The 19,106-nt window shown below is 34.3% G+C and overlaps 1 protein-coding gene across 1 annotated transcript; it reads right to left on the bottom strand.

The window, feature by feature from the left end:
* Positions 1–15,642: 15,642 nt before the first annotated feature.
* LOC148938940 (uncharacterized) lies at positions 15,643–18,518 on the bottom strand. The gene is made up of 3 exons (XM_089107401.1): positions 18,444–18,518; positions 16,271–16,365; positions 15,643–15,709 (listed from the first exon to the last, which is right to left on the bottom strand). Exons 1-3 carry the CDS (start codon positions 18,516–18,518, stop codon positions 15,643–15,645), a joined length of 237 nt encoding a protein of 78 aa, XP_088963527.1.
* Between the last annotated feature and the right edge of the window lie 588 nt (positions 18,519–19,106).

The raw sequence follows: 19,106 nt of genomic DNA, 5'->3' as shown, positions 1-19,106 counted from the left end.
TGTGTGCTTAATAATTTTAAATCTTGAAAAAATATGGTCTCACGCGAGTGGAAAAAAAGAAAGAATAACCAAAAACAATATCAAAATAGAACAATCCAAATTTCTACTAATAGAAAACTTTACTACACAAAAAATAAAGCTAACATCCTGAAATATAAGAAAAGTTTATTTAAAAGAGATAAAAATGCCACCAAACGCAATAAAGCTCGAGCACGCGTAAGGATTGCTACTAAGATGTCTTGTGATCCAGGATTTAAGAAAATGAAATATGACAGAGCAAAACAGAGGTATCTTACGGATCAGGGGTATCGAGAAGGGAAAATTGAGACAGCGAAACAAAAGAGCAAGGAACGGTATGATAACGATATAGATTACCGAAACAAACATAAGAAAAAAGTTGCTACCAGAATAATGGGTAGATACTGGGGTGACAAAAGCTATAATGAAAAAATTAAATTCTCTGCGAGGTTGTACCGAAGAACGCATAAGGACAAAGGGAAAAATTACATTCAGAAATACAAGAAGATGGCAAAAATGCAGGCTGATCTTTGTAAATTGAGAAACATTTTACGCATGTTTTATCGGGATCACGAAAAGTATTCGAAATTACAGATTAAAATTCTCTTTGAAAGAGCGGATGCTGTTGAAAAGTCGGCTAGAAATGCTTTGGCAAAGCTTCATGGCAATATCCAAAAGAAATGTTGTCAGTTTAACGAAAAGCTTCCAAGGTATGGATTGGCAACTGCGGAACAGTTTATAGATGCAATGGAAAATGTTCGACAACACAGTGAATATACGGAGGCGTACTTCTTAGAAAATTCGTATATTAATTTTGGAAGGAGCAATTGCAGTTTATGTAGCAGCAATAAAAATATATATACAAGCATACCTATCAACAGCGAAGGAAAAGCAATGTTTTTCAATTATGGCGAAAACGAGCCTGTTAGGGTTATTAGTAAATGTGTTTGTAAGACTAATGATTTAGAACAAATTCCTGGAACACCGACTCAAGAAAAAAGCATTTCTAACTGTGTTTTAAACAGTTCGTTTAGTTCTACTGAATATTTGGCAAAAATTCTCTGTGTAGTAGAACACACTGTCCTGAAAAGTACGAGACAACTATTGAAAAATGCTCTAAAACTAGATCTGACAAGGAAATTATGATGGCTGAAGTCACCTATAACAATCTGAGTAAAAATTCAAAACCAAAAATTGGGCAGCAGGTTACTTGGCAATGTCACCCTGATATCTGCAAGCTCTATCCGACGGATATTGAATTATGTCAAATTCTTTTTGATATCCTTGAAAACAATATAGCATTAAAATTTTCAACTGACAAAGTGGTTAATTTCTACCTTGGCGGCTTGGATTATTGTGAAATCAATTACAGGGACACAAGAAAGCATGGGCATTCGTTATACTGTAGCCCAAATGAGGGATGTCAGAGCTATTTGCGTTCTCTAAGGGCACTAGCTCCACATTTTCCTGTCTTGAACTGTTTCAGTAATAGCGTATATAAGGCAGTATCAAAATGTAAGATTATACAACATATTAATCTACTAAAAGTCGAGGGCTCGTACAAGGAACTAAGTCATCACATAGAAGAAGTGTCAAGTAGACTCTGTCGTAATAATAGTCAAGACTTCATTTACGGTGATGGCAATATTAGAGTTTCTGTGGATGAAAATACAATAATAAAATTATTTGGTGAGAGCCTTGATAAGGTAGCTAACATTAGGGATGTATACCCCACAATGCATTGTGACAGTTGTGAGCAGATAAAGACAAAATACCAATTGAAGAGTCTAAGATCCCTTTCAAATAAGAAAGGTTTTGATGTAATGATGGCCACGATTTTAGAACACCTACAACAGGACATACCCAAAGATGACAGAGAAGAACTAATTCAATGTACAGGTTGGAAAGAGGATGTCATAGATTCATTCTTTGTCTGTGATTACTGTGCTGGGAAAATGTTGAAAAGTCAGGAGAATGTCCGATCAGTATTAAATAACCTTCATATAGACTGTACACCGGAATGTATAAAGTGTTTAAATAATTTTGAAATGGCAATGATTCGATTTGTAATGCCTTGTCTTACGATCGTCAGATTAGGGCAAGTAACTGCATTGAAGAGACCTAGAACAGAACTTGTTGACGCTCTTAAGGGGAGAATAGTATATCTACCTGTTGATGTGCAAGCAAATGCAGATATTCAGCCTGAAAAACTTCTTAACATTGATAGTTTTGTAGTCATTGTCAATGGTCAGCCTACTTACAACAAGAATGTTTGGACTGCACTAATAGATCTGAGAAAAGTCCATGAAGCACTGTTGTGGTTAAGAGAGAACAACAGTCTCTATAAAACAATACATGCATACACCCTAGAAGATTTAAAAAAAATACTTGAAGCCCGTCTTGCTGAAAAAGCGGTTGGTATTGATAATTTACCTGAAATACCGGAAGCTGCAATCCTTCAGAAACTGACAGAAAGTGCAAAATCTACATTGGTTGAACATTTTTCTGTCCAGCCTCTCAATTCAGCGGTTCCAAAAGACTTCATTGAAGATTTTAAGCAAATGAAAGATCTTGGTACTGACCAATTTCAAATCAAGAAACTAAAAGGTGAGAGCGAAGACTTATTTCAGGAAGAACTTGATCTAAAAGTGTTTCCAAATCTTTTCCCGAAAGGCAAATATGGCTTGCGTGACAAGGCAAGACCATTTCGGATTAGGAATGCAGAATATTTTAAATCAAGGCTTCTTAGCAGACATACTAAGTTTCGTCTTGACAAACAGTTTCTTTTTCACAGCTTCCAATTGCAAGAATTCTCTTACATGTGTAATAGCGTTGGTCATATGTTGCGGACTGTGAAACCAAATCAAAATGCTCGTCAATTTATAGACAGGCTTCATTCCCGTGATGGAGAGATGGAAGCGACTTTGTTTTCTGTTCAATCAAAAATCAGAGGATCTCAGCAGTATTTTCAATCTCTTTCCTATAAAGTAAAGTCAATGATTGAGCAATTGGGTCCACCGACTTTGTTTTTGACAGTTTCATGTGCTGAGTGGTACTCTCCTGAATTTATTGATTATTTACGGACTGTCCATTAGAACTTACCTGGTGTGGCAAAAATGACCCCAGCAGAGTTGACGTGTCTAGATCCAATTGCAGTTTCCATGCACTTTGACAAAAAATGGACACCTATATTTAATGAGCTAATATGTTCAAAGACAAATCCTTTGTTTGGTAAAATTAAGGATCATTTCTGGCGTATCGAGTATCAGAAACGAGGTGCGCCTCATGTACACTGTGTGTTGTGGATTGAAGATGCTCCTATTATTGGGAAATCAACAGCGTCTGAAGTGATTCAGTATATCAATAGTATTATAACTTGTGAAATACCAAATAGATTGACTAGTCCAACTCTTCACAAACTGGTCAAAGACCATCAAGTGCACCGCTATAATAAATACTGTCAAAGAAAGTATAAGAGAAAAAGAGGAAGATGGGTTACGTATTGTAAGTTTGGCTTTCCTCGTCTTACAAAGGAACGAACAGAATTATATGACATCCTTGACTGCTTGGCTCATGGTACAAACCGTAAAAAGCCAAGAAAAAGAATATATCATCTGCTTCGAAGAGATGACGAGCGTTATATAAATGACTATTCTCCTGCGTTACTTATTGCTAATCAAGCAAACATTGATGTTCAATATATTGGCCATTTGGGCTCTAAATTACCGTATTACATTACCGATTACATGACAAAAGCAGAGAGTGTCGAAATAGAAGCAATGTGGGAGGAAGTAAATAATGCATGCAAAAGTCTTGGTCAAAGAACTATGTCCTACTTGTTGAAGTCCATAAAAACCCGTCAAGTTGGAGCAGTTGAAGCTGCTGATAGGATTCTTGGTACTAAATTGTATAGTATTTCTAGGCAATTTAGATATATTGACCTTGCGAAAAAGAGCGAGGTGAAGAGGACACTGAGAAGGTATGAGGAGCTTGAAAAGCTTGCTAAAAACGATCCACAGAGTAGTGATTTGTACATTGCCCACTGGGTTATTGATATCTACCCTAAAAGACCGGAACATATGGAAAATATCAGTCTTTTTCAGTTATTGTCTTGGTATGAACGGGAGCGTAATGGTACTGATGATAATAAGATGTTAACTGACGGGTCCTTCTACCTCAGAAAAAGGCTTTTTAAACCATATATCATACATCACAGAAAGGTAAACCCATTTGAAACTGACGAGAAGAAAAATGCTTACTATGGAGATGTTTTAAAATTGTTTAAACCTTGGAGAAATGAAAATGAACTAGTAGTAAGTGGAAATAGCAACTACAAAACCTACTGTGTTGAAAGCGTAAACTATCCCAACATGGTAGCTTACCACGAAAAATTTGTTGTTAAGAGGAAAAGTAATATAGAATTTGAAGAAAGGGTCCGAGAACGTGCAAAAGAGATTCTAAAGGCAGAAAATATTGATGAAAACATTGAAGATGACCCAGAAAATGCAATTCAGGGAGGAGTCATTGACAGAGCAGCAGATGCTATGGAGGATTTGTTAGACGCAAACAAACAGATTTTAAATGGTTATAATAAAGAACGACTTCTTGCGTATACTAAATTTTATACGTTACAATAAAAGACGATCATTGGAATAACAAATCATTGTATACATTCGATTTAGTTATCTACTTGATTGTTTGATTCGGGTTGTAGCGGTAGTTATAATAAAGAACGACCTCTTGCCTATGCTAAATATTATAGGCCACTTAATTATAGTATTACTTTAAAGAATGATCTTCAGTCCATAGTATTATAGTAAAGAACGACAATATAACTGATAAAATCTGTTGACATTGTAACTTGAAGCAAACGTCTTTTGAAATTTGCTTCTCTACGGTATGTTATACAAATTATCAGTCTAGTTAATCATGATTACATACAGGAAAAAGCCTACGGCTTTTTCTTCTTTTTGAAATAGTAAGAGAAGAACCTCAATCATTCATGTAGCTAACTAATTTCAATGTATGCAATGGTTTGTTATTCCAATGATCGTTTTTTAACGTAATTATACTTTGGAATAGTAAGAGACAATCCTTAAGGAATCAGGCAACTAAGTCTTTAATTTGTTCTTTATCATAAACTTCATTAATCAGATATTTAAATATATCCTACATTGTCTAGTGGTTGGGATAGCTGACTCTCACCCAGTTGGCTCTGGTTCGATTCCCGAGTTCGATACACCCGAAAAAATGGAGTAACCAGTTACTTTAAGTGAAAGAAAAACCAAACTAATTTTAAAATTTTCAGGTATTTTTCTGGCTTGAATTAAAAAATTTAAATTATTGCTCAGACATCATCAATATTTTTACAGTTTTCAGTTAAATAAAATTAATATATCTAAAATTTTCAGGAATTATTCTAGTTTCAGTTAACAAATGATTTTTTTTTGTTAACCTTCCCCCCCAAAAAAAAAATTACTGCATTTTACATAATAATGGATAATTATATTAAAAAAACCTAATTGACAAATACCTATTTGACAATGATTATATATCAGTCATTTATGTAAATGAATTTAAAATCAGCATAAAAATACAGTTCTTTTGATGTATCTATTGATATTAAATTTTTGTTTGTTAGAATTTCGGTTACTATTGAGACGAGTTACTCTTACTATACAGTTCTTTATCATGAACTTAATGTATCTATTTGATGAATCTATTGGTATCAAAATCTCGTTTTTTGGAATTTCGGTTACTATTGAGGCGAGAAGCAATTACTATACAGTTCATTACCATGAACTGTTTGATTGCTTCATAAATCAAATATCCTTAAAAAGACTGCAGTATGGAAATACAAAGGTATTCAACCGTCAAGGCGTATCGAGATGCGAAAATTGATAGTGATAGACAGCGTTATTATAATACTACTTAAGAACGACAAAGATGTAAATGGTCTCATTCGTTAATTAGACAATGGTTAGATCAAAGCAAGCTGCACACAAGTTAAAAAAACAGTACTACACAGACAACAGAGATAGTATCTTGAAAGAGAAAAGCAAAGGTATTCGACCGACCAGGCGTATCAGAAGTAAAAATTGAGAGAGCAAAACAAAACAGAAAGATGTGTTATCAAAATGATGAAGATTATAGACATGCAAAAATTGAGACAGCCAAACAAAAGTTCAAGGAGAGTTATCATCCGGGTTGCAGCGGTAGCTAGCAACCTAGTAAGAGACGATCACGTCCAATGTTAAGAAATATAAAAACCCATAGTTCCTAACAAAGGAGTCAGATCAAAACAAAAAGTACACCATTAGAACCGCCTTGTCCAAAACCCCTGTAAAGGAGACTTTCTGTCCTTTGGCTTGAAAAGCAAGGGAAATATATTGGCTTGAAAATCAAGAAAATTGACTTTAACCACGTTATTCTCCCCAAACGGGATATTTTTTTCTCTTTTCTTTTTTTTCTTTTCCACAGATAGCTTGGCACTGGAACATCGTAGAAGGTTGTTCAATAGCTCATTTTAAAGGAAATTAATTGGGTTAAAAACCTTTTGTAACTAACATAAATTATTTCTAAAAGAGAATAAATTTTTCCACCAAAAACTGCATTTTCGATGTCTTTTCACCATGCAGTCTTTCAAACATAATCGTATACAAGCGGTAAGATTTGAACCCACGCCTCCGAAGAGACTGGTGGCTAATCCGGGTTGCAGCGGTAGCTAGCAACCTAGTAAGAGACGGGGATGGATCGGAGGATAGCATAACAAATAAGAAATATCATTCCGGCTGAATATGAGCTGGAGTAACTAACGGGTTGGCGGGGATAAAATTGTCTGGATCTCCAAGGAGGTACGGGTTAGTTGGAGAAAGTGTAACAAGAAGAAAAATAAGGATTATGAAACCGACAGTATCCTTAATAGTGAAGTAGGGGTGGAAAGGAAGCTTATCTAAATTAGCATTAATTCCTAAAGGATTATTAAAGCCTCTTTGATGAAGGAATTAAAGCCTGCAACTAAAAAGGGAATCAAGAAATGAAATGTAAAAAATTGTGTAAGAGTGGGACTGTCTAGAGCAAACCCCCCTCAGAGCCATTGAACTACATCATTGCCAATGTAGGGTACTGCCGATACTAGATTGGTAATCACAGTGGCTCCTCAAAAGAATATTTGGCCCCATGGGAGGACATAGCCTAGAAGGGCGGTGGCTATGACTAGAAACAAAAGCATAATTCCTGTTATTCATGTTTCAAAGTAGTGGAACGATCCATAATATATCCCTCGGCCAATATGAAAATAGATACAAATAAAGAAAGGGATGCCCCGTTGGCGTGAACAGTTCGGAGAAGTCAGCCGTAGTTAACATCCCGCCAAATATGGGTGACTCTAGAGACTGCTAAGTCGACTCTCGTGCTGCAGTGTATTGCCAAAAAAAGACCAGTGATAATTTGAACAATTAAGCATAGTCCTAGTAGGGACCCAAAGTTTCATCAAATAGAAATATTGGCCGGGACAGGGAGGTCAACTAGAGCGGAATTAACAAGTTTTAGAGTCGGTTGTGTTTTCCGTAAAGATAACATTATGTTACTTAATAGACGATGCGGTTTGTTCCTCGCATAACAGATTTTCAGGAATTTCATTCGATGGGATCGCAAGCCATATTTCGGTTTTGCTATCTACTGGCTCAATCATCTGTGATATTTGAATTCTTTGCATTGTTTTGGGAGGGATCTTTGTTTTCCGTATCGCGAACCTGTACAATTTCTCTTCACTATTATTGTCTATTAGATTCATACTGGCGCTATGCTGCGTCATTTCGGCATCTTGCGGCGTCACATTTGGTTTTACTATGTTTTTCCATAATTCTGCTATTTTCTTGATTTTGTTTGACCTATACTGTCGCAGATCTCTTACTTTTATTTTTGTAGATTCAAAATGTCTATTGTTTAGTCATTTTTTATCTTAATGAATTCTCTGAGAACAAATGAGCGTCTTCCTGGCTGTGCCCTGGGTTCCTTGCGAAACTCGCGGTGGGGAAGGCTTCAATGTTATATTGCTAAAGTTTATACCTATGTTCGTGATCTTTATATATTCTTTGTTACAGTTTCTTATAGTAGAAATTCCTTCCCCTACCTTGGCGGGGTGGACAAGCCTTTTGTTCGCTACGTCTAATAATATTCTATTAGACCTTAAAAAATGGATATTACCATTCTATATATTTTTGGGGGTAACCCTTGCAAAAAGGCTTCTAGTATGATTTTTTCATACATTTCTCCTGAACCTTTTCCAAATTTTGTTTCTACTGAAATCCGTATATTGTGAAGATATTCTCTTATATTCCGTGTATGGTCAAAGCTTACCATTCCGTGTTTTAATTTATTTGTTGAACTAGTTTTGATGAATCTAACTTTGAATGCCGTTAACAGTTTTTCTAATGTATTTATCGGTAAGCTGTCATCATCCCCTATAGTATTTTCAATTTGCTTTAGGAAGGTTAAGGAATGCCCTCTTAATCTAAATAGAAGCATACCGACTAACGTTTCTAGCTCTGTTTTTGTTAATTCTACAAACTGGGCCAATTGGATATTAAATTCGTCGATATCTGTTTGTCCATCATATTGCGGAATAGATTTTGTTATTTCTACATTTTTCATAACCAACTTCTGCGCCATTAATAGTTCGCTTAATTCTTCTGACATTTTTGCGTTTGAATTAACTCAAAATATATTTTTTTCACTTAAACTATTTTGGGGGAGGCTATTATCTCCTATATTATCTGAGCATATTATCTGAGCATATGATAAATATTTATTCAGAAATAAATCCTGCATTATCTAAAGCATTGGAATGTGATTCTTGGTTACGTGATTTCGATGGAGGCCGATGGGCTGTTGTTTCTTTCCAAAGCTAGAAATTTGATTAGCTAACTTTTGAAATGGATATTTATTGAAACTGCATAAAATTAATTTTTTACTTCTGCAATTAGCCCCCTCCCTCGTCCTACTTATGTACGAAGTGGGGGTTATATATATAAATAGTTATATACATAAATAGTTCATTCCTATATATAGTTAATATATATATTCCTATATTCCTATATATATATATATATATATATATCTATTAATATATTCCTATATATATATATATACATATATATATATATATATATATATATATATATATATATATATATATATATATATATATATATATATATATATATATATATATATATATATATATATATATATATATATATATATTATATATATATATATATATATATATATATATATATATATATATATATATATATATATATATATATATATATATATATATATATATATATATATATATATATATATATACATATATATATATATATTGCCAGATGTATCATAATAATATTAAACATAGCTGAATTAAACAGCGGAATTATCCAATCATGATATTCATGATCCTTTTAATGATGGCATAATCTAAGAAAATATAGACTTGCTTATGAATTAGGGGAAAATAACAGAAAGTGTAGCATAACTCTGTCCGAAAAAGCATAATTTTGGGCTCAAGAAAGCACAATCCTCCCTTTACGATCTGGTAACGAACGTTAAGTAAGGAGGAACCCGGCTTAATAGTAACTGAAACTCTTAAAGGCAGAATTTTGATACCAATAGATCCGTCAAAAGAATTAAATTTTATGCTGAATTTAAATATATAAGTTTCATCAAGTTTAGTCTTACCCATCAAAAGTTAAGAGCCTGAGAGAATTTGCTTCATTTAAAAAAAAAGGGGAAACACCCGCTAAAAGTCATAGAATCTTACTGAAACTCGCACAATCAGATTCAGTCTATCAGAGAGCCCTACTGTAGAAGTTTCAAGCTCCTATCTGAAAAAAAAAATGTAGAATTTTGTATATTTTGCCAGAACAAAGATCACGGATGCGTGTTTGTTTTTTTTCCCAGGGGTGATCTTACCGACCCAGTGACCCTACAATGTCGCAAGAGGGCTCATTCAAACGGAAATTAAAAGTTCTAGTACTTTTTTTAAGTGACCAAAAAATTAGTGGCAACTAGGCCCCATCCCACCCTCATTTTTTCCCCAAAGTCACCAGATCAAAATTTTGAGATTTCCAACCATTTAAGAAGAAATATATCAAATCAGTTAAATGAAATCAGCCAAAGAGCAGGGTTGCCAAAGGAAGCACATTTATAATAGTTTTGTTTCATCTCTTATAAGTTCATCTAAAGAAAGTAGTGTTTGTTAGTGATTTGCGTTAAAGTTAATAAATTTTGAAAAAATCTAACCTCCGGAAAACATTTTCAGTTTATTCCTTTATCTAGGGCAAGTTTGTCAGTTTAGCACGAAATGTGTGAAAATTTTCTGAAGACAGGTCTTTTTTCAGCTTGGAAGTTCTTTTTTGCCACTAAGGTATTAAAATTCACAAAACTAAGGGGCAACACTGCCAGTAAACAATTTTACGATGTCCATGTTCGTTTCTTGTAGCTCTAGCTGTACCCCAGATGTTTACTACCTTAAATTTACTCCTACCTGTATGTTATCATTAATACCCCTCCCATGTAAATGAATGACATTAGGCATTTTCACAAGGGGCTTCATGGGGTTTCACAGTTATTCCAATAATTTGCTGTTGATTCATATATTTTGAGTCATTTTGAGTCTCTATGACGTTTTCAAATAAATTTTGTTTATTTTGAACTTTCGGTTTCTACTGATGGATCTAGAGTAAACTCCCTTATACTACCTATGGGTTTACCATCCTTTTTTCGCAACTATGACATAAAGGCATAACACCTTTACAGCCTGTGGCCGAAACCTAGCTATGTGTTTTCTATTCCTTCGGTGGCCCATCTTGCTCTATGTTGTTTTGACGTTTTTCATTAAGTAATATACAAGAAAAAAAGTTCTCTAATTGAGGCAAAGAGCTTTATTAAAACCAAATAGTAGCATAAATAGGCATGGTGCTTGTCAGCATTGAAAAAGAGGCATTTGGAAACATTTCAAATGTTCAAAGTTTAAAGCAATATATACAAAAAGTTGCTATTAATTGATGGTTTTAAGTAGTATTGCGGGAATTGTTTATAAAAAAAATTTAAACCAAGCTATCTCTGGAAAAACAGAAAGAAAAAAAAATATCGCTTTTAGGAATAATGTTGTAGTAGCCGCCACTTTTCTTGATTTTCAAGCCAATATATTTCCCTTGCTCTTCAAGCCAAGGGACAGAAAGTTTCTTATGCAGAGGTTTCGGACAAGGCGGTTCTAATGGTGCATTTTTTTTTTTGATCTGACTTTTTTTTAGGAGTCATTGGTTTTATACATTAGTTTTTACTATGGGGCGTGATCGTCTCTTACTAGGTTGCTAGCTACCGCTGCAACCCGGATTAAAATGAGCCATTGAACAACTCTCTACGATGTGCCAGTGCTAAGCTATCTGTGGAATTACTAACCTCAACTAAAAAGTAAATCATCTTAGAGTTTTTGATTTTTCTATAGCATCATATCCAGTGACAGCTTCATAAAAAGGTGGCCTGATAGCAAAACACATCGAAGAGTTTAAGTTTTATTTTAGAGTTTTAATTTAGAGTTTAATGCGTTTATAATGGCATTATAACCTTATAGTTATGCGAGGCAGCGTGGTCGAGCGGTTTAAGGTGCTTGTGTTAGCCACTCTTCAATTCGGAGGCACAGGTTCGAATCCCACCGCTGACAGTATTTTATACCAAAGCTAATTATAATCTTGTTTTAGTTACTATGGACTGAAGTTCGTTCTTTACTATAATATGTTTCTTAGAAATTTATTTGCTATGGAACTTTTTACCGAAATATTTTTGCTATTTATGCTTAAACTGTCGAATGCCTAGAAACTTTTAGTTTTTCAAATAAAATATATGAAAGTAAAAAATTGTCAAATATAATATTTTAACAAAAGTTCGATTTTACTGACTGATAATGACATCAGTATATTTTTACATACTTTCAGTTAAGAATCGCTAAAGTCATTATGCAAATTGCAAAAACATTTATAGCGTCTGAGCAATAATATTAATTTTTTAATTCAAAGTAGAAAAATACCTGATAATTTTAAAATAAGTTTTGTTTTTTGTTCGATTTATTCAACGAAAGTGATATCTCATCCGTCACTTTAAAGTTATAATTGTCAACTGTTACCAAGCTTTTTTGACTCCACTCCTAAAGTGAGTATCTCTATAATGTTGTGCTATATTTCCGTAGAAAGGAATTTCAATTTTTTTTTGTTTTAGTTTTCAGCTCAGAATCACTAAAGTTACTGTGTAAACTGCAAAAATGTAAATGGTGTTCTCCTAAAGTAACTCCTAAAGTGTGTATCTCTATAACGCTGTGCTATATTTCCGTAGAAAAGAAATTCTTTTTTTTTCGTTTTAGTTTTCAGTTCAGAATCGCTAAAGTTACTGTGTAAACTGAAAAAATGTTTATGGTGTCTGAGCATTAACTTAAAAATTTTTAACTCAAACTAGAAAAATAGCTGAAAATTTAGAATTATTTTTTTTGTTAGGTTTTTACTACGCGTCATGTGATTTTATGGGTATAACTTTAAATGTAAGAAAAGATTTGGGTTGCAGCAGTAGCAAGCAACCCCCAAAGTTTGCAGTAGTATGTGTGTGATTATGTTTTTGTGTAAGCTGCAACCCGGACTACAATTAATTATTATTGAATTCCTATGAGCTAGCGTTCTGTCTTTATTATAATTAATATAATTACAAACAGGAAAAAGCCTACGGCTTTTTTTCTTTGAAATAGTAAGAGACGAACCTCAAACGATCAAGTAGCTAACTAAGTCCAATGTATGTAATGGTTTGTTATTGTAATGATCTTCTTTTAATGTAATTTCGTATGAAAAATGATTCTATTTTAAAAATAATTTGTTGTATAATTACAAAAGGTTTTTAACCCCATTAATTTCTTTTGAAATGAGCCATTAAACAACTCTCTATGATTTTCCAGTGCCAAGCTGTCTTTGGAATTACTAGCCTACACTATAATTAAGTGGCGTGTAAAATTTAGTAAAGGCAAGAGGTCGTTCTTTATTATAATGCAACCCGGAAACTATCCCGTTTAGGCAGAATGTTGTAGTAGCTGCCACTTCTTGATTTTCAAGCCAATATATCTCCCTTGCTGTTCAAGCCAAATGACAGAAAGTTTCCCATACAGGGGTTTCGGACAAGGCGGTTCTAATGGTGTACTTTTTGTTTTGATCTGACTCCTTTCTTAGGAACTATGGGTTTTTATATTTCTTAACATTGTACGTGATCGTCTCTTACTAGGTTGGTAGCTACTGCTGCAACCCGGATCATATATATTATTATCAAACCTGATTACAAACAGGAAAAAGCCTACGGCTTTTTCTTCTTTGAAATAGTAAGAGACGAACCTCAAACAATCAAGTAGCTAACTAAGTCCAATGTATGCAATGGTTTGTTATTTCAATTATCGTTCTTTAAAGAGACAAAAAGAGACCGAAAGAGATAGAAAGAAGCGGAAAGAGACAAAAAAAACAGAATGCGGCAGAAAGAGACAGAAATAGAAAGAGACGTAAAGGAAAGAAAAAAGAAGACCGAGACATAAGGAGCTAGAAGGGGCCGAAAAGATACATAAGCCCAAAGAAACAGAAAGAAAGCGACAGAAGTAGACAGAAAGAGACAGACAGGGAAAGAAATAAAAATAAAGAGTGAGAAATCGTCAGAAAGAGAAAGAAAACTCAAGAAAGATACTGAAAGAGACAGAAAGAAACATAGACAGACAGAAAGAGATACACCGACGGAAAGAGACAGAATAGAGTAAGAAAGAGACAGAAAGAGTAAGAAAGAGTCAGAAAGATCCAGAAAAATACATAAAGAGACATAAACAGACAGAAAGAGACATAAAGGAACAAAAAGAGACAGAAAAATACTGCAAGAGACAGAAAGAGACAGAAAAACAGAAAATGACAGAAAGAAACAGAAAGTGACAGAATATGACAGAAAGTGACAGAATGTGACAGAGTAAGAAATAGACACAAGAAAATAGAAAGAAACAGGAAGAGACAGAAATGGACAGAAGACTGAAAGTGACACAAAGTGACAGAATGTGACAGGGTAAGAAATAGACAGAGACAGAAAGTGACAGAAAGAGACAGAAAGTGACAGAATGTGGCAGAGTCAGAAAGAGACAGAAAGAGACAGCAAGAGAAATAAAGAGACAGAAAGAGACAGAAATAGACAGAAAAAGATAGAAAGAGACATAAAGAGACAGAAGAAGACAGAAAGCGACAGACAGAGACAGAAAGAGACAGAAAGAGACAGAATTGATAGACAGAGACAAAAAAAAAGAGAAAGAAAGAGACAGAAAGAGAAAGAAAGAGACATTTTTACGAAATCACTCATTAGGTCATATATGGTTATTACATATTTGAAATCATCTAAAAGATCTGATTCTCTTGGTGTATCTATTGGTATCAAAATCGCGTTTTTAGAGTTTCGGTTACTATTGAGATGTCCTTACTATACGATTTTTTTCAGGTAGCTAGCAACCTAGTAAGAGACGATCACGTCCAATGTTAAGAAATATAAAAACCCATAGTTCCTAAAAAAAAAGGAGTCAGATCAAAACAAAAAGTACATTATTAGAGCCGCCTTGTCCGAAACCCCTGTATAGGAAACTTTCTGTCCCTTTGCTTGAACAGAAAGGGAAATATATTGGCTTGAAAATCAAGAAAAGTGGGAGCCACTACAACATATTGCCTAAACGGTATATTCTTTTTCTTTTTTTCTTTTTTCTTTCTTGTTTTTCACAGATAATTTGGCACTGGAACATCCATCGTAGAGAGTTGTTAAATGGCTTATTTTAAAGGAAATTAATTGGGTTAAAAATTAATTGGGTTATAACAAACATAAAATAACATCAACATAACTTAAAATCAACATAACATAACAACAATAACAATGAAACAACTTCAACATAACATATCAACAATAGCCATCAAACAACATTAACATAACATAACCAACAATAACCATGTAACAACATCAACATAACATAACAACAATAGCCATAAAAACATTAACATAACATCAACATAAAATAACATTATGTTATTATGTCTCTATCTGTCTCTTTTTGTCTTCTTCTATCGGCTTCGGTCTCTTTCTTACACCTTACGAACTTTTCTGACTCTGTAGGCCTCTTTTATTATATTTCTGCTAGTTTCTGTCTCTTTCAGTTCCTTTCCTTTGCTTTCTGTCACCTTATGTCTCTTTCTCTTTCTTTCTCCTTCTTTCTCTTTCTGCCTCATTCTTTCTCTTTCTGTCTCTTTCTATCTCTTTTTCTCTTTCTATCTTCTTTCTCTTTCGGTCTCTTTCTGTCTCATTCTTTCCTTTTCGGTTTCTTTCTGCCTTTTTCTGTCTCTTTCTGTCAATTTTTATCTATTTCTGTCTCTTTCTTTCTCTTTCTGTCTCCTACTTTTTCATTTTGTCTCGTTCTTTCTCTTTCTGTCTCTTTCTGTCTCTTACTGTCTCTTTCTATCTCTTTCTGTTTCTCTTTCCAACCTATCGAACCTAGCCTGACCTAACCTAGTCTAATCTAACCTAACCAATTTTTATCTCTTTCTGTCTCTTTTTTTCTCTTTTTGTTTCCTGCTTTCTCTTTCTGTCTCTTTCTTACTCTGCCACATTCTGTCACTTTCTGTCTCTTTCTGTCACTTTCTGTCTCTGTCTATTTCTTACTCTGTCAGATTCTGTCACTTTTTGTCACTTTCAGCCTTCTGTCCATTTCTGTCTCTTCCTGTTTCTTTCTATTTTTTTTTTCTATTTCTTACTCTGTCACATTCTGTCACTTTCTGTCATATTCTGTCACTTTCTGTCTCTTTATGTCTTTTTCTGTCTCTTTCTTTATCTTTCTGGTTCTTTCTGTCTCTTTCAAAATATGTATGTCTCTTTCTGTCGAATACCGGTGGCTTTAATATCCTTCTGTCGCTTTTTGCCCCCTTCTGTCCCCTTCTGTCTCTTTCTCTATCTTTTTGTCTCTATTCTGTCTCTTTCTGTCTCTCTCTTTCTTTCTCTTTCTGTCTCTTTATGTCTTTTTTGTCTTTTTCTGTCTTTTTCTGTCTCTTTCTTTCTCTTTCTGTCTCCTTCTGTCTATTTCTGTCTATTTCTGTCCATTTCTTTCTCTTTCTGTATCTTTCTGCCTCTTTCTGTCTATTTCTTACTCTGTCACATTCTGTCTCTTTCTGTCACTTTCTGTCTCTTTCTGTCTCTTTCTATTTCTGTCTCTTTATGTCTCTTTTTGTTTCTCTTTCTGTCTCTTTCTGTCTACTTCTGTCTCTTTCTGTCTCTTTCTCTAGCCGTCTGTCTTATTCTGCCTTCTTTTTTCTTTTTTTGGCTTTTTCTGCTGTCTATTTCTGTCTCTTTCTGCCTATGTTTGTATTTTTATTTCTATTTCTGTCACTTTCCTTTGCTTTCTTTATATTTCTGTCTCTTTCTGTCTCTTTCTGCCTCATTCTTTCTCTTTCTGTCTCTTTCTATCTCTTTTTTTCTCTTTCTGTTTTCTTTCTCTTTCTGTCTCTTTTTGTCTCATTCTTTCCTTTTTGGTTTCTTTCTGCCTGTTTCTGTCTCTTTCTGTCAATTTTTATCTATTTCTGTCTCTTTCTTTCTCTTTCTGTCTCCCACTTTTTCTTTTTATCTCGTTCTTTCTCTTTTTGTCTCTTTCTGTCTCTTACTGTCTCTTTCTATCTCTTTCTGTTTCTCTTTCTAACCTATCGAACCTAGCCTGACCTAACCTAGTCTAACCTAACCTAACCAATTTTTATCTCTTTCTGTTTCCTGCTTTCTCTTTCTGTCTCTTTCAGTCTCATTCTTTCCTTTTCGGTCTCTTTCTGCCAGTTTCTATCTCTTTCTGTCAATTTTTATCTCTTTCTGTCTCTTTTTTTCTCTTTCTGTCTACTACTTTCTCTTTCTGTCTCGTTCTGTCTCGTTTCTGTCATCCTAACCTAACCTAGCCTAACCTAACCTAACCCAACCTATCCAATTTCTATCTCTTTCTGTCGTTTTCTTTCTCTTTCTGTCTCCTGCTTTCTCTTTCTGTCTCTTTCTTTCTTTTTCTGTCTTTTTCTCTCTCTCTTTCTCTCCTCTCTTTTTCTGTCTCTCTATCTCTTTCTTATTTCTAGTCTTATTTCTTAATTTTGCAAAATTCGGCATTTTGCTATTGTTATTAATAATAATACTATATTCAAGCCAAAGGACGGTAAGATGGCTATTCCAACAATAGCCATCAAACATAAGGTGCTTTCACATTGCTACGTCATGCCTTTCACACTGCCTTATGCGTCTTATGTAACCTTTCACATCAAGAAGTTACGTTATGTTTTGGTCGTTATGTTCTCTTACGTTCGACGTAACGTAGGATTTTTACATAGCATAACGAACATAGAAAATAGAGTCGGGCTCTATTTTTACGTTACGTTACGCAAAAGTTTCAAGCTTTGTGGGATAAATGGACTCCCTTGATGAAAAAATAATTGACTTTGTCAAACAACGTCCTTTTTTGTACGATAAAAAGCAGATGGACTATAAGGACTCTGCAAAGAAGCTAAACGCTTGGTCTTCATTTGTTGAGAAAATCAACAAAGAATGTGGAAGAACTTTTCTTGTTAACTTCTTTGCTACTTTTCATAGGCAAAACTGGTTTAAGAAATGCTTTTGGGGGAGGTAGAAACCCCAGTTTTATGACTGGTTGCCACCTACATAATGTTCGTTTTCCTTTCATTTCCTTTGTTTCAGTATCTACATAGGCTAGTACTCTTTGTACCTTTAAAGCCTAGTAAAAGAGCCTTGGTAGGTGATTCCATCATTGATCACAGTTATTATGGTGGTAAAGGTGCAGTGTAGCTCCCCCTGTAGTATAGGGTGCAGAGGCCCTACAAATAGAACTGCAATATACAGTAAGAAGTGTGTTGTTTGCATTCTGCTTCTACTGGATGTTTGCTGCAATCTGTGCAACTTTACAACCCAATTGATTGAATAATATACCCTTAGAAATAAGCTGTTTTTATCAGGGGGAGCTACACTGCACCTTTACCAAAGTTATTATGGTGGTAAAGGTGCAGTGTAGCTCCCCCTGTAGTATAGGTGCAGAGGCCCTACAAATAGAACTGCAATATACAGTAAGAAGTGTGTTGTTTGCATTCTGCTTCTACTGGATGTTTGCTGCAATCTGTGCAACTTTACAACCCAATTGATTGAATAATATACCCTTAGAAATAAGCTGTTTTTATCAGGGGAGCTACACTGCACCTTTACCAAAGTTTTTTTTCAGCTGTGATGGAAATCACAGATTTGCCCTCAGTCTTTGGATTTTGTCTTTTTGCCATTGGATACTAGAGCAAAAATACCTTATAAGCAAACCTGCATGCCAAAATGCCACTTTTATCTCCCTGGCTTTTCAAGATAGAGTAAATTGCTGCCATTTGATTGATTTTTTTAAACTTCTGTAAGTGACCACTGATTTCAATATTGTACTATATTATAATGCAACGCTGAATACAAATAGGTATTAACATCAGTGGCATAAATTCAAGCCCCTAAAGTAATAACATGCTTAGACAATGAGTAGCTCTGTACTTCTTTATGATGCTATAAATGACAAGTTTTAAGTTTAGTAGATCAACATGGAGATCAATGTTTTGCAATAAATAAACTTAGTAGCCTATGCCAAAGCTTTTCAAATTGCAAATCCAGATTGTATCCATAGCTCCTAGAAGATTAGTGGTTATATCTAAATCACAGATTTGCCCTCAGCCTTTGGATTTTGTCTTTTTGCCATTGGATACTAGAGCAAAAATACCTTATAAGCAAATCTGCATGCCAAAATGTCACTTTTATCTCCCTGGCTTTTCAAGATAGAGTAAATTGCTGCCATTTGATTGATTTTTTTTAAACTTCTGTAAGTGACCACTGATTTCAATATTGTACTATAATATAATGCAACTCTGAATACAAATAGGTATTAACATCAGTGGCATAAATTCAAGCCCCTAAAGTAATAACATGCTTAG

Source organism: Artemia sp. Qi Xiang Cuo, unplaced genomic scaffold (assembly GCF_049724085.1).
Source record: "Artemia sp. Qi Xiang Cuo unplaced genomic scaffold, ASM4972408v1 HiC_scaffold_23, whole genome shotgun sequence".
Taxonomy (NCBI): domain Eukaryota; kingdom Metazoa; phylum Arthropoda; class Branchiopoda; order Anostraca; family Artemiidae; genus Artemia; species Artemia sp. Qi Xiang Cuo.
The sequence above is the reverse complement of the archived record's forward strand: the minus strand, read 5'-3'. Positions and strand labels throughout refer to the sequence as shown.